Below are 16,079 nucleotides of genomic sequence, written 5' to 3'. Positions count from 1 at the left end.
AGGATATAGTTTACATGGGACCTGATAGGCCATTGTAAGGACTTTGGCTTTTCCTCTGAGTGAGATAGGAAGCCATTAAAAAGAATTTGAGCATGGGGTGACATGATCTGACTTGAGCTTTAAAAAGATAACCCTGCTGCTGAACTGAGAAGACGGTCAGAGATACAAGAGCCGAAACAAGAAACCAGTTGGGCGGCTGTTGTCACAATCCAAGTCAGATATTATGATAACTTAGATCAGAGGGGGGGTAATTGTCAAGGTAGTGAGAAGTAGTTAGATTCTGCATAATATTAGGAAGGTAAAGCTGACAGACTTTGTTTACAAGATAGGTATGTAGGCTATGAGAGAAAGAAAGGAGTCTAGAATGATTAGACAATTTTGGCCTAAAAACTGAATGCTGGAATTGCCGCTTACTAAAATGAGGAACCCTGTGGGAACAACAGATTGGGGGTGGGATGGGGGGAGGAGATCTATTGGTTTTAGACTTTAAATTTTAAGTGCCTGTTTATTAGATGTCCTGTTAGTATGTCAAGTAGGCATTTAAATATATGAATCTGTAGTTTCATGAGTAGTTCTCAGCTAGAGATAGAAATTTGGGAATCATCAGTGTTAGATGGTATTTAAAGCCAGAATACTGGATCTGATCCTCTAGGAAGTGAATATAGACAGAAAAGGGAAAAGGTCCAAGTGTCCTGGGGGCATTCTAATATTTAGAAATCAGAAAAGGAAGAACTAGCAAAGGAGACTGAGGTTGAGTAGCCAGTGAGGGAGAAGAATCAACAGAAGTATCCTGGAAGGGCAGTGAAGAAAGAGGGGAGCTATTCAGCTGTGTATTCTGTTTTTGGTTGAGTAAGATAAGGAGACTCGATCATTGTGTTCAGCAACATCGATGTCATTTGTAGCCTTGATGAGCGGTTTCTGTGGAGAGGTGGTGGTGAAAGCATTATTAGAGCATTCGAGAGAAAAAGAAAAGGAAGAGAGGATTTGGAGATAGGCAGACTAGACAACTCGTGGAAAAAGTTTTGTTGTAAAGGGGAACATAAATGTGAAACTGATGGAAGATGTGAGATCAAGAGGGGTTTTCTTAGATGAGAGATAATTGTAGCCTGATTGGTATCCAGAAGAAGGGTGGGAAATGGATGATGTGATGGTTGGGTTGCTGCCTGAATAGTGCTCTTGAGAGGATGGGGGGTGGTGGGATTTAGTCTTCAAGTGGAGAGGTTGGCTATGTATATATGAGTAGAGGCAGTTTATATACAGTGAAATGTCTCACAGTTGCAACTCCACGGGACTATCTTGTTTTTCCGGGTCTGTCAAGTTTTCTGCCTTTGACAGGATGCTTACTAGCACTCTGTATTAAGAATCCTATGTTGTTTTACAAGACTAAATGGGCAGCTCCTGTCTGGAGGCGGGATGAGAAGGCAGAAATGGGTAGGAGCTGGTTGATTGGACCCAGGGATGGAAATGGGAAGTGCGCTGTCACATTTATAGGGATTGCAACTAGGGTCACATAACAATATGTGTATAAATTTTTATATGAGAAATTAATTGAAACTGTAAACTTTAACCTAAAGCACAGTTTAAAAAAAAAAATCCTACCTCGTTTTAGTTTTGAGTTTTCATTCTCTGACAGGTTTCTGCCTTACACAGGTTTCAGTTTTCTTAGGTTTTACTGTATTATGATATGAGGGAAGGCAAAGTCTATAAGAACAGATAGAAATAGGTGGGTAGATGTATAGTGGGAGCTTGTGTCAGTTTTCTTCTTATTGTTTCTACAGTTATAGGCAGATAGGAAGAACAGTCAGAGTGAAGAGATTAGAGATGATATGAAATAGTTGTCTAAGAGAGTGGTGAAATAGAGTAGACAGACTCAGGGAAAAGTGTACCAGCCCTGAGGGTCCACTTGAGGTTAGTGGTCAGAAATAGAAAGACTAGTGAGTATGTTTGTTTTTCTTAGACCAGCTTTGATGGTACAGGGACAGAAGACTTGTAAAATGTGATTTGGAGGCATGCTACTGGTGAAATTAAGATATTTTAGTAAGTTTACGGAAAACTACCTATATGAAATATAATCGACATATAAGAAAAAATTTGTAGATTTCTCATTGTAACACAAGATGAAGTCATTATGTAAAATAGAAAAGGGGAAAGAAATAGACATGTCAAACTTTGTGTTAGACATAGAAAACCTATTGCCACTGAGTTGATTCCAACTCATAGCAACCCTATAGGACAGAGTTGAACTGCCCAGTAGAGTTTCCAAGGAGTGCCTGGTGGATTCAAACTGCCGACATTTTGGTTGGCAGCCATGGCACTTAACCACTACACCACCAGGGTTTCTCTAAAAAAAAAAAGACATATAGGGACCTTAAAATTCATTTGTTCATTTCACTTCTATGGAGTACTTTAATCCTGATGGTGCAGTGGTCAGCACCCAACCGAAAGATCAGTAATTTGAACCTACCAGCCACTCTTCAGGAGAGAGACTGCTTCCTTAAATATTACAGCCTTAGAAACCCTGCGGGGCAGTTCTGCTCTGTCCTGTAGGGTCACTATGAATTGGAATTGACTCGGTGGCAATGAGTTTTTTAAAAAAATATGTGCTATTCATTGTTGTGGGTGGTGGGAATACAATGCTGAACAAGCCAGAGAGGTCCCTGCCTTTATGAAGCTTGCGTTTTAACTATAGGTAGTCTCTGACTTATGACATATTTGAGTTACGATGAACCGCACTTATGACTGTCAGTTTGTTGTTTTTTTTTTTTTGTCTAATGTTTGTAGTATATACTATATACGGTGCACAGCACATAATTTGCTGATGTTGTCATTCTGATGCCAGCCCCTAAAGACAAGGATCAGATTTATGAGGATACTGATAACAAAAGGCAATGATGATGAAAGCTAAAAAAAAAAAAAAGGTATCTGACTTACGTCAGAACCAATTTACAATGCAGTTGTCCAAACAGAACCCATCGCAAGTTGGGGACTAACTATACAGTCTGCTTGGGGATGGGGAACCCTGGTGGCACAGTGTTAAGCACTCTGCTACTAACCGAGAGGTTGAGAGTTTGAAACTACCAGTGGCTCCACAGGAGAAAATATCTGCCAATCTCCTGTGAGGATTACAGCCTACAAAACCCAATGGGAAGTTCTCCTCTGTCCTGGAGGGTCAATATGTGTTGGAATCAACTCAGAGACACACAACAACTTGGAGAAGTGGCTAAGAAATGTGGAGCAAGAAGAAAAAAGTCAATTGCCCAAATTATGATACAGATAGATATTCAGGGAAGAGCCAGGTCAGTGCAAGCTTAAATGTAGGTCTGAAAATATAGGTACACGGTCCATATTCAAAACCTTTGATACCAGAAGTATTTTTTGGCTTTCGGGAAAGCAGTATAGTGGGAACTTCCCACTGTGGCGTTTGAGTTGTTTTTATTAGGTGCGTTGGAGTTAGCTCCGACTCATAGCAACCCTGTGTACAGTGGAACGAAACAGTGCCTGGTCCTGTGCCATCCTCATAATCATTGCTATGTTTGAACCCATTGTTGCAGCCACTGCATCAGTCCATCTCGTTGAGGGCCTTCCTCTTTTGCTGATCCTTTGCTTTACCAAGCATGATGTCTTTCTCCATGGACTGGTCCTTCCTGATAACATGTCCAAAGTACATAAGACGAAGCCTGGCCATTCTCACTTCTAAGGAGCACTCTTGCTGTACTTCTTCCATGACAGACTTGTTCATTCTTCTGGCAGTCCATGGTATATTTAATATTCTTTGCCAACACCATTATTCAAAGGCATCAATTCTTCAGTCTTTCTTATTCATTGAACAGCTTTTACGTGCATATGAGGTGATTGAAAGTACCATGGTCAGGCGCGCCTTAGTCCTCAGAGTGACATCTTTGCTTTTTAACACTTTAAAGAGGTCTTTTGCGTGAGATTTGCCCAATGCAAAATGTCATTTGATTTTTTGACTGCAGCTTCCATGGGTGTTGACTATAGATTCGAGTAAAATAAAATCCTTGATAACTTCAATCTTTTCTGCATTTATCATGATGTTGGTTATTGGTGCAGTTGTGAGAATTTTTGTCTTGTTTATGTTGAGGCGTAATCCATACTGAAGGCTGTAGTCTTTCATCTTCATCAGTAAGTGCTTCAAGTCCTCTTCACCCTCACTGTGCAGTTGTTAATGAGTATTCCTCCTATCATGATGCTGCTTTCTTCGAATAGTACAGCTTCTTGCATTATTTGCTCAACTGCAGATTGCCTAAGTGTGGTAGAAGGATACAGATCTGATGCATGCCTTTCCTGGTTTGAAACCATGCTGTATGCTCTTGTGATCCAGTGACTGCCTCTTGGTCTGTATACAGTTGCCACGTGAGCGCATTTAAATGTTCTGGAATTCCCATTCTTTGCAGTGTTATCCTTAAGTTATTATGAGCCATACAGTTGAATGCCTTTGCGTAGTGGTATCTGAGTTGTTGTTGTTGTTAGGTGCTGTCAAGTCATAGTGACCCTATGGACAACAGAACGAAACACTGCCGGATCCTGGGCCATCCTCACAATTGTTACGCCTGAGCCCGTACTGCAGCCACTGTGTCAGTCCATCTTGTGAGGGCCTTCCTCTTTTTTGCTGACCCTCTACTTGACCAAGCATGATGTCCTTCTCCAGGGACTGATCCCTCCTGACAACATGTCCAAGGTATTTGAGATGCAGTCTCGCCATCCTTGCTTTCAAGGACCATTCTGGTTGTACTTGTTCCAAGGACGGATTTGTTCATTCTTCGCCAGCACCACAACTCAAAGGTTATCAATTCTTCTTCGGTCTTCCTTATTCATTGTCCAGCTTTCGCATGTATATGAAGTGATCGAAAACACCATAGTTTGGGTTAGGTGCACCTTAGTCCTCAGGGTGACATCTTTGCTTTTTAACACTTTAAAGAGATCTCTTGCAGCCAGTTTGCCCAATGCAGTGCATCTTGATTTCTTCACTGCTGCTTCCGTGGGTATTGTTTGTGGATCCAAGTAAAATGAAATCCTTGACAACTTCAGCCTTTTTTCTGTTTATCATGTTGTTGTTTATTGGTCCACTTGTGAAGGTTTTTGTTTTCTTTATGTTGAGGTGTAATCCATACTGAAGCCTGTGGTCTTTCATTTTCATCAGTAAGTGCTTCAAGTCTTCTTCACTTTCAGCAAGCAAGGTTGTGTCACCTGCATAATGCAGGTTGCTAATGACTCTTCCACCAATCCCGATGTCCCGTTCCTCTTCATATAGTCCATTTTTTTTTCTCGGATTATTTGCTCGGCATACAGATAGAATAGGTATGGTGAAAGGATACAACACTGATGCACACCTTCCCTGACTTTAAACCATGCAGCATCCCTTTATTCTGTTTGAATGACTGCCTCTTGATCCATGTACAGATTTCTCATGAGCGCAATTAAATGTTTCGGAGTTCCCATTCTCCGCAATGTTATCCATAAATTGTTATGATCCACACAATGGAATGCCTTAGCATAGTCAATAAAACATAGGTAAACATCTTTCTGGTATTCTTTGCTTTCAGCCATGATCCGTCTGACATCAGCAATGATATCCCTGGTTCCACGTCCTCTTCTAAATCCAGCTTGAATATCTGGAATTTCCCTGTTGATATGCTCCTGCAGCTGCTTTTGAATGATCTTTAGCAAAATTTTGCTGGCCTGTGATGTTAGTGATATTGTTTGATAATTTCCGCATTCAGTTGGATCGCCTTTCTTGGGAATAGGCATAAATGTGGATCTCTTCCAGTCAGTTGGCCAGGTAGCTGTCTTCCAAATTTTTTGGCATATTCAGTTGAATACTTCCAACACTATATCCATTTGTTGAAACATCTCAATTCGTATTCTGTTGATTCCTGGGGTCTCGTTTTTTGCAAATGCCTTCAGTGCAGCTTGGACTTCTTCCTTTAGTACCATCAGTTCCTGATCATACGTTAACCTCCTAGAATGGTTGAATGTCGACCAGTTCTTTTTGGTATAGTTACCCTGTGTATTCCTTCCATCTTCTTTTGATGCGTCTTGTGTCGTTTGATATTTTCCCCGTACAATCCTTCAGTATTGTGACTCGAGGCATAATTTTTTTCTTCAGTTCTTTCAGTTTGAGAAATGCTGAGCGTGCTCTTCCCTTTTGGTTTTCTATCTCCAGGTCTTTGCACATGCAATCGTAATACTTTATCTTTTTGAGCCCCCGTTTGAAATCTTCTTTTCAGCTCTTTTACTTCATCATTTTTTTCCTTTTGCTTTAGCTACTCGACATTCAAGAGCAAGTTTCAGAGTCTCTTGCTGACATCCATTTAGGTCTTTTTAATGATCTCTTGCTTTCTTCATGTATGATGTCCTTGATGTCATTCCACAGCTCGTCTAGTTTTCAGTCATTAGTGTTCAATGCACCAAATCTGTTCTTGAGATGTTCTCTTAATTCAGGTGGTATGTACTCAAGGTTGTACTTTGGTTCTCATGGACTTGTTCTAATTTTCTTCAGTTTTAACTTGAACTTGCATATAAGTAATTGATGATCTGATCTGCAGTTGGCCCCTGGCCTTGTTCTGAGTGATGATTTTGAGCTTTTCGTTGGCTCTTCCCACAGATGTAGTAGATTTGATTGCTGTGTATTCTATCTGACGAGGCCACTGTGTATAGTCACCATTTATGTTCGTGAAAATGTTGCAATGAAGAAGTCGTTAGTCTTGCAAAATTCTGTCATGCGAACTCTGGCATTGTTTCTATCACCAAGGCCATAATTTTCCGACTGCCGATCCTCCTCCTCTGTTTCCAACTTTTGCATTCCAATCACCAGTAATTATCAGTGCATCCTGATTGCATGTTTGATCAATTTCAGACTGCAGATGTTGGTAAAAACCTTCGATTTCTTCATCTTGTCTTTAGTGGTTGGTGTGTAAATTTGAATAATAGTCGTATTAACTGGTCTTCCTTGTAGGCAAGTGGATATTATCCTATCACTGACAGCGTTGTATTTCAGGATAGATCTTGAAATGTTCTTTTTGATGATGAATGCAACACCATTCCTCTTTAAGTTGTCATTCCTGGCGTAGTAGACCATACAATTGTTTGATTTAGAAAGACCAGTACCAGTCCATTTCAGCTCATTAAAGCCTAGGATATCAACCTTTATGCATTCCATTTCATTTTTGACTATTTCCAATTTTCCTGGATTCACATTTCGTACATTCCAGGTTCCGATTATTAATGGATGTTTGCAGTTGTTTCTTTTCATCTTGAGACATGCCACATCAGCAGATGAAGGTCGCGAAGGCTTGACTCCATCCACGTAATTAAATTAGGGTCCACTTCCTTTTTTTTAATAGGGTCGCTATGAGTCGGAATAGACTCGGCGGCACTGGGTTTTTGGTTTTTTACTTAGAGGGAGCAACTTTTCCCCAGTTGTATTTTGAGTGTCTTCTTCCAGCACTGTATCAGACAATGCTCTGCTGCTATTCGTAAGATTTTCACTGGCTAATTCTTTTCAGAAGTAGACTGCCGGGTCATTCTTCCTAGTCTTTGTTAGTCTGGAAGCTCAGCTGAAACCTGTCCTCCATGGGTGACCCTGCTGGTACCTGAATACCAGTGGCATAGCTTCCAGCATCATAGCAACACACAAGCCCCCACAGTATGACAAACTGACAGACACGTAGGGGGCTATTTGAGTAGTACTCTTTAATCAAGCACATTCATACCTCTGCACTGAAACGTATAAATATTCACAGAAATTGTGAAAATTAAACTAAAGTCGTTCCAGATCAAGTCAGATTTTGCCACTAGTGAGTTCTGAGAAAACTTCTGTTCGTTAGAGTTTGTTTTTGGATTTCGGAGTTGTGAACTCATCATGGAGAAGATAGGACTTTGGACTTTTGTAAGGAGTGGGGAAAGGCCAAAACACAGAAGCAGAAATAAGCGTGATTTAGTGGGAACAGTAAAGAAAACAGAATCGGCTAAATCATAGCGGATGTGAGTTGTGCAGTAAGGATAAACAAGTCTGAATAGTTAGGGTAAAGCCAAATTATGAAAAGACTTGAATGCCATTGTGCCTTATAAGATGTGAAGTGGTAGAAAGCAAGAAGCATTATTAGCATGACATGATTTGAAGAGTATTCTTACTATTTTTAGAAAAGTTTGGAACACTGAAACCAACCCAAAACATGATTCTTTATCTTACATGAAACTGATTTTATTCAACAAAAATGTAGGAAATAATATTTTCTTTGAATCGGAAGAGTGTTAAAATATGTGAGATTATTTTTATTTTAGGCTCTGTTTGCTTAGCCATCCGTTGCAGAAGCTTTTTGGTTGAATTATAACAGTGATTTTTATACTTTGATTTGCACCATAGCACTACAGCTTTTTCATGGTGTCTGTAGAATGATAAACTTATTCTGAAATGTATTTACATTTAAGATTGTGTGTGTGTGTGTATGTGTGTGTATGCACTACTAAAATGTATTTATAACTGCACCTACCCCTTACTTAAGGATGTGGTTAGATTCCAAAGATCAGATTATTATTGAAAATTGGCATTATGTGAGAGTTGGGCCATGCCCCATCTTCAGCATTGTGTTGTCTCTCCACCTCCCCATCCAGTGTCTCTGGCGAGTCTTGGACAGCCGCCTTCCCCACCACCACGGAGTCTGTAGGGGTTGGGGGTGATGATGGTGGTGGTTGGGAGCTGCCTACTGCCTCCTGAGCAGCAGAGGCCCACCATTACCTAGCTGTGCTCCAGGCCTCTTTGCGGACCTCTGCGCCTTGCCTCTCCACCTTTCCGCTCGTCAGCCCTGGAGCCAGTCCTCAGCGGCAGGCGGTTCTTGGGCTGGTAGGTGAGGCCCAACCACCTGGGCCCAGCAAGGCTGAGGAGGTGGCAGAGAGGCCTCTTTGGAAGAAGAGACTTCCAACCCCCCGCTTGGTTCCCACAGCCCTGGCTGCCACCACCTCCTGCACACAGCCCGCCTGCCCCTGGCCTGGCTCCTCTGCCCTGCCTGGGTGATAGGAGCCACCACTGCTATGTGACCTCGCTTCTTCTCACAAACCTTACTTACCTCCTTTAGGCAGTAGATTTTTTACTGTTGTCATAAGTCAAAATGTCAGATAATGAGATAGTCGATAAGTGACTGTTAGGTGGCAAATGAATTTAAATCTATTTTGAACTACATTTTGATTTACTTTGATTGTGAGTTTTGCGTTCTTGACATCGTTGACTCCCTCTCCCGTACCTATTACTCATGCTAATCAGTGATTGCCTCTTTTCTGATACATTTTTGTTATGGTCTATCCTGCAGAGAAAGAGATGCTGGTTGCAAGTCTTGGAGATCTCTGTTTTTTATGGAACATAGTTCTGTAAAACTTTCACAAGATTCCCAGCAATAACACACGCTTGTGATGGACCCTAGAAATACTGCTATGTTAGGATTGGGTTCTGATGCCGAAGGATTTTCAAGAAAGAGTTCCTCTGCCATCAACACTGGCACACTGGTGAGCAAGAGAGAAGTAGAGCTAGAGAACAACACAAAGGAGGAAGAGGACCTGCACAAGTGGAATCGGGAAGGAAACGATGAGGCAGGGAAGGGTGATGGTTTGACTGATGCACAGCACCAGTTTTCAGTGAAAGAAACAAACTTTTCAGAGGGAAATTTAAAATTAAAAATTGGCCTTCAGGCTAAGAGAACTAAGAAGCCTCCAAAGAACTTGGAGAATTATGTATGTCGACCTGCTATAAAAACAACTATCAAGCACCCAAGGAAAGCACTTAAAAGCGGGAAGATGACAGATGAGAAGAATGAACATTGTACTTCAAAACGGGTAAGTTGAATTCTCAGTAATACATAGTCATTGACAATATATGGACCTCTCTATTATTTTTGATTTAACTTACGTACGTATTTCAGGAAGTTTGGAGTTTAATCTTTCTTTTTTATCCCCAAATAGTCTGTTTTGTGACCCCAAAATAATATTTCAGGCTTATCAAAAGTACGAGTGATATCATAACCATATACGTATTTGTGTTTGTAAAATTATGGCAAATATTTTAAGTGGGGTAAACCCAGATTGCTGCTCTTAATGTAGCATAGTGGAAAAAAACATTAGATTTTTGCCTTCCTGTTCCCTAACAATGACAATGGACAAATTAACAGGGAAGAAACTGAGGCTCAGAGATGTTAATTGGTCGTAATACCACTGACCTTCCACTGTGTCTGTAAGCATCACATTCACTAACATTTGTCAAAAGGCTTTGTTGAATTGTTCTGTACAAGAATTCTGCCTGTTGTTCCTCATAAGGCAAGTTAATATGTTTAAAGATGCTCCCGCCCCCCGTTAGCTATTCAGTATGCTAACTACTTTTTCTTTTTACTGTGTCTAATAAAGATACTAAATATGTTTTAGATGCTGTGTTGTCCACAGGTTTAAGTCACTCTACAATGTCTGATTTCAGCAGATAGATTTAAATAGCGTGCATATGTAAGTAAAGCAGTGAGGCTAGGCAGAAAGAGTGGGCTTAACATTCTGGCAAAAATTTCAGAATATTCCCAGCTTTGTGAAATGACTTAATTTTTACTGCTAGTTCTTTAATATCATATTCACGTGCTTTGTACGTATGTTACCAGAAACCATAATGATGCAGATCCTTCTTCTCCAGATTGCTTTGACATCTGGAATTTTTTAATTATATTCTCTATAAGATTGTATAATTATACCATAACTTGTGATTTTTTTTGATACAATACGTTGTAAATGGGTTAGTAGATTATAAGTAAAATGATAGGGTTTGTCCCAGTTCTTGAAAAAAATTAACTGGATGGATCTTAGGTAGTTGGTTAACCTTTCTTGAGCCTTATTTTCCTCAGTTCTGAAATGAAGATAATACCTGTTTCAGCTGACCTCCAAAGTTTTCATAAATTTGATTGAGAAAGATTTTTATCTAGACTTTTTACCTTTAAATAGTATTACCTTGCACAGCTGACTCGTAAAGGGCCCTAGGATGATTGTCTTTTGCAATCTTCCAATACCCAGTGCCGTCGAGTCGATTCCGACTCAAAATCTTCCTGTAGTGTTTTTTAATTAGACAGTGCTGATGATGGTGTTTTGTACTCAAAGATTTCGCCTACTGGCGTTTACTTACACTCAATATAAGTTTATATGCCATATTTCCTCTTTGTAGTAGAATGCAGTCTGTGCTTTATGACAACGTATCCATATACCTACAAAATTGCTTGTGGATGGATGGGTGTTTATTTTTCCAATAGTAACTTTAGTATATGATATTGAATATGTATATATATATATTTTTTATTGTACTTTAGATGAAAGTTGGGGAACCCTGGTGGCGTAGTGGTTAAGTGCCACGGCTGCTAACCAAGAGGTCGGCAGTTCGAATCCGCCAGGTGCTCCTTGGAAACTCTATGGGGCAGTTCTACTCTGTCCTATAGGGTCGCTATGAGTCGGAATCGACTTGACGGCACTGGGTTTGGTTATTTTTTTTTAGATGAAAGTTTACAGAACAGACTAGCTTCTCGTTAAACAGTTAGTACACATATTGTTTTATGATATTGGTTAACAATCTCACAACATGTGAACACTCTCCCTTCTCGACCTTGGGTCCCCTATTACCAGCTTTCCTATCCCCTCCTGTCTTCTGGTCTTTGCCCCGGGCTGTTGTGCCCCTTTAGTCTTGTTTTGTTGTATGGGTCTGTCTAATCTTTGGCTGAAGGGTGGTCTCAGGAGTGACTTCATTACTGAGCTAAAGGGGTGTCCAGGGCCATAATCTCAGGGTTTCTCCAGTCTGTCAGGCCAGTACGTCTGGTCTTTTTTCGTGAGTTAGAATTTTGTTCTACATTTTTCTCCAGCTCTGTCTGGGACTCTCTGTTGTGATCCCTTTCAGAGCAACCAGGCACCATATGGTTGTACTGGACTCAGTCTGGTGGAGGCCGTGGTAGTTGTGGTCCAGTAGCCCTTAGGCATAATCTTTCCCTCGTGTCTTTAGTTTTCTTCATTCTCCCTTGCTTCTTAAGGGGTGAGACCAGTGGAGTGTCTTAGATGGCCGTTTATAGGCTTTTAAGACCCCAGACGCTACTCACCAAAGTAGAATGTAGAACTTTTTTTTTTTTTTAATAAATTACGCCAATTGAGCTAGATGTTCCCTGAGACCATGCTCCCCAAAGCCCCCAGCCCAGTAATTTGGGCCCTTAGGGAGTTTGGGTGTGTCTATGGCGCTTCCTTGACCTTGCTTTGTACAAGTTGTGCTGACTTCCCCAGTATAGTGTACTGTCTTACCCTTCAACAAAGTTACCACGTATCTATTGTCTGTTTAGTGTTCTCCATCCCCACCCCTCTGTACCCTGGTAACCATCAAAGATTGTTTCTTTTTTTGTGTAAACCTTTTCATGAGTTTTTATAGTAGTGGTCTCAAACAATATTTGTCCTTTTGCGATTGACTTATTTCACTCAGCATAATGCCCTCTAGATTCACCCACGTTGTGAGATGGTTCCCAGATCGATCATTGTTCTTTATCATCATGTAGTACTCCATTGTGTGTATGTACCATCGTTTATCCAGTCATCTGTTGATGGGCATCTAGGTTGTTCCATCTTTTTGCTATTGTGAACAGTGCTGCAATGAACATGGGTGTTTGTGTGTTTGGCTCTTATTTCTCTAGGATATATTCCTAGGAGTGGGATTTGCTGGATCACATGGTATTTCCATTTCTGGCTTTCTAAGGAAGCACCATATTGTTTTGCAAAATGGTTGTATCATTTTGCATTCCCACCAGCAGTGCGTAAGAGTTTCAGTCTCCCTGCAGCCTCTCTAACATTTGTTATTTTCTTTTTTTGATTCGGAGAAGTAATGCGGGGGTGAGATGGTATTTCATTGTGGTTTTGATTTGTATTTCTCTAATGGCTAGTGATCACAGCATTTCCTCATGTGCCTGTTAGCCGCTTGAATGTCTTCTTTGGTGAAGTGTCTGTTCATTTCCTTTGCCCATTTTTTAATTGGATTATTTGTCTTTTTGTTGTAGAGGTGTTGGCTTTTCCTGTAGGTTTTAGAGATAAGACCTTTGTCGGATTTGTAATAGCCAAAAATTTTTTCCCAGTCTGTAGGTTCTCTTTTTACTCTTTCGTTGAAGTCTTGATGAGCTTAAGTGTTTAATTTTTAGAAGATCCCAGTTATCTAGCTTATCTTCTAGAGTTCGTGAGTTGTTGGTTGTGGTTTGTATCCTGTTAATGCTGTGTATCTAGCATCGATCCAGTTTTTCTTCTATGATCTTTATAGTTTTTGGTTTTATATTTAGGTCTTTGATCCATTTTGAATTAGTTTTTGTGTATGGTGTGAGGTATGGGCTCTGTTTCATTTTTTTTTTTTTTTGCAGATAGACATCCAGCTTTGTCAGCACCATTTGTTAAGAAAACTCTTTTCCCCATTCGATGGCCCTTGGACCCTTGTTGAAGATCAGGGGGCTGTAGGTGGATAGGTTTACGTCTGGGTTCTCAGTTCTGTTCCATTGGTCAAGGTATCTGTCATTGTACTAGTACCAGGCTGTTTTGACTTCTATGCCTGTATAGTATGTTCTGAGATAGGTAGTGTGAGTCCTCTTTATTCTTCTTCGTTAGTGCCTTATTTATATGGTGCGTCTTCCCTTTCCATATAAAGTTAATCATAATTTTTTCCATCTCCTTAAAGAGTGTTGTTGGTATTTGGATTGGGGTTGCATGGTATTGGTGAATTGCTTTGGGTAGAATTGTCATTTTCACAATGTTGAGTCTACCTATCCATGAGTGTGGTATGTTTTTCCATTTACGTAGATCTCTTTTGGCTCCTTGCAGTAAGTAGTGTTTTGTAGTTTTCTTTGTATAGGTCTTTAACATCCCTGGTTAGATTTATTTCTAAGTATTTTATTTTTTTAGGGGTTATCATAAATGGTATTGTTTTCCTGATTTCCTTTTCATTGTTCTTGAATATATTTTTTTGTCATTGGTTGCTATCAAGTGACCTTTTATATAACAGAACAAGATGATATCTGGTCTTATACCACCTTAATGATTGTTGCTGTGTTTGAGTCCATTGTTGCATCTATTGTGTAGTGTCTTATAACCTAGGGGGCTAATCTTCCAGCACTTATCAGATGAAATTCTGTGTGAGCCTTAAGGTTTCATTGTCTAATTTTTGGAAGTAGATAGATAGGCCTTTTTTCCTATTCTTTCTTAGTCTGGAAGCTCTGCTGAAATCTGTCAACCATGGATGATTCTGCAGATATGTGAAATATCAGTGGCACAGCCTCCAGCATCTTAGCAACACACCGACCACAAGTACATGACATACGCATGGTGGTGGAATGTATCACTTACCTTCTGAATTGGTTCTTCAGAAATAATGGGAAGAACATGGACTATGGAGTCAGAACTAAATTTAAATCCTGGCTTAAGAATTGTGCATAGGCAAGTTATTTTATCTTACTGGGCCTTTGTTTTCTCATTTACAAAGTGAGCCCTATCTTAAATGGTTACTTGGAGAAATTTATATAGAGTATCTGGCACGTGATATGTTCTTATGAATTTCTCTTTACCTTTTTATAGCCTGAGGTAGGGCTTCACAATCTAGGATCTCTGCAAGGGCTGGATGTATGTGTTTTCTGAATCTGGTAGTCTGTGCAGAATTTTGTGTGTTTGGATGCATTTTTCTGTAGCTCTCACCAGCTTATCAAAAGTGTTCAGGACTACAAGAAGAATAAACAGCACTGGCTAAGAGGGAAAGGTGAACTCTTATGAGGTGTGGTGCTAATCATTTTAAAGCAAAACTTTATCACCAAATAAGTGAAACTTTTTTCCCCCTAGTTCTTTAAAAGCAGTTGATCTTTTGCCAGTGCTACTTAAAACAACTACTGTCTTAGGCCGTAAATGTCTAATACCAAAAAACCAAACCAAACCCACTGCCGTCGAGTCAATTCCGACTCCTAGCGACCCTATAAATGACAAAGAAAGGTAGATTGTATATTTTACCTTTTAAGTAAAACTGAAGTCTGTTCCATAATTATAAGTGAAGTTTTTTACTATCTTGAATTACATAACCTATTGTTAAATTTATGGAGCCTTGGTGACACAGTGGTTAAGAGCTACAGCTGCTAACCAAAAGGTCGGCAGTTCAAATCCACCAGTCGCTCCTTAGAAACCCTGTGGGGCAGTTCTACTCTGTCCTGTAGGACTTTAATTTGACTCGATGGCAGTGGGTTATTGTTAAATTTATAGTGTTTTAGTCGTGGGGACCTATTATCTAGAGTGATTTAAAAGGTCATTTAGTTTTTTTTCATTTCAATCCATGATTTAGGAACTAGTTGTTTTAGTAAGTTTGAAAAGATGTTAGTGGTAACTGTCCTTAGTGCAACTCATACTCACGTATTTAAAGTTATATTAGTTACAGATTTTCAAGGTTCTAATTTTGGTTTGTTTTCAAGTCATTTTGGAGTATACTTTTTGAATTACATTTTGGCAAAAACAAAGATTTCGTAACACTCAGTGTTGGCAGAGTGTAGGGAAACAAGCCCTCATGCACTGTTGGTGGAAAGTAAATTGGTATAGTACTTCTTGAGAACAGTTTGTTTCTATCTGTTAAAATTTAAAACGGGCAATTTCTAGATCACAAGGTATAATTTGTAAGAAACCATCTTACAGGAGTACTATGCCAAAATACGTGTACAAGATATCTGTTAAAAATACAGCCTCCCAGATGCCTCCTTGTTGATGCTGATTCAGTTTATCTGCCTCAGGTGACTTTTCCTATCCAGGCAAGTTTGGGAAACACTACTTTTTCTTGCAGTGAAATTCGAGTGGGTCATATCCTGCTCGGTGAGTTAGCTATAGAAAACAGAATTTTTGTAGTTTGAAATATTCTTTTTTTCTTTTTCATATCTTTAAAATCATAAACTCCTAATGGCTGTCATTGAATAGATTACATACAGGGTCAAGCAACTCTTTAATTCTACTTCTCAAACAATAAGTGTATCTAGGGTAAAGTACATGGGGCGCAGTAGCAGGAAGACAGTGGA

At 39.8% G+C, this 16,079-nt stretch overlaps 1 protein-coding gene across 5 annotated transcripts in view; it reads left to right on the top strand.

Annotated features, from left to right (window-relative positions):
- ASH1L (ASH1 like histone lysine methyltransferase) overlaps positions 1-16,079 on the top strand; it is a 251,495-nt gene that overhangs the window by 27,820 nt on the left and 207,596 nt on the right. For all 5 annotated transcript variants that reach the window (XM_049880709.1, XM_049880707.1, XM_049880710.1 and 2 more), the window contains one exon: positions 9,327-9,846. In XM_049880709.1, the coding sequence (XP_049736666.1) occupies positions 9,427-9,846 (420 nt within the window). In that variant the 5' untranslated portion in view covers positions 9,327-9,426. The remainder of the gene's footprint in view (positions 1-9,326; positions 9,847-16,079) is intronic.

This window comes from Elephas maximus, chromosome 3 (genome assembly GCF_024166365.1).
Source record: "Elephas maximus indicus isolate mEleMax1 chromosome 3, mEleMax1 primary haplotype, whole genome shotgun sequence".
In the NCBI taxonomy this organism is placed as follows: Eukaryota; Metazoa; Chordata; class Mammalia; order Proboscidea; family Elephantidae; genus Elephas; species Elephas maximus.
This window is presented reverse-complemented; position numbering and strand designations above follow the sequence as displayed.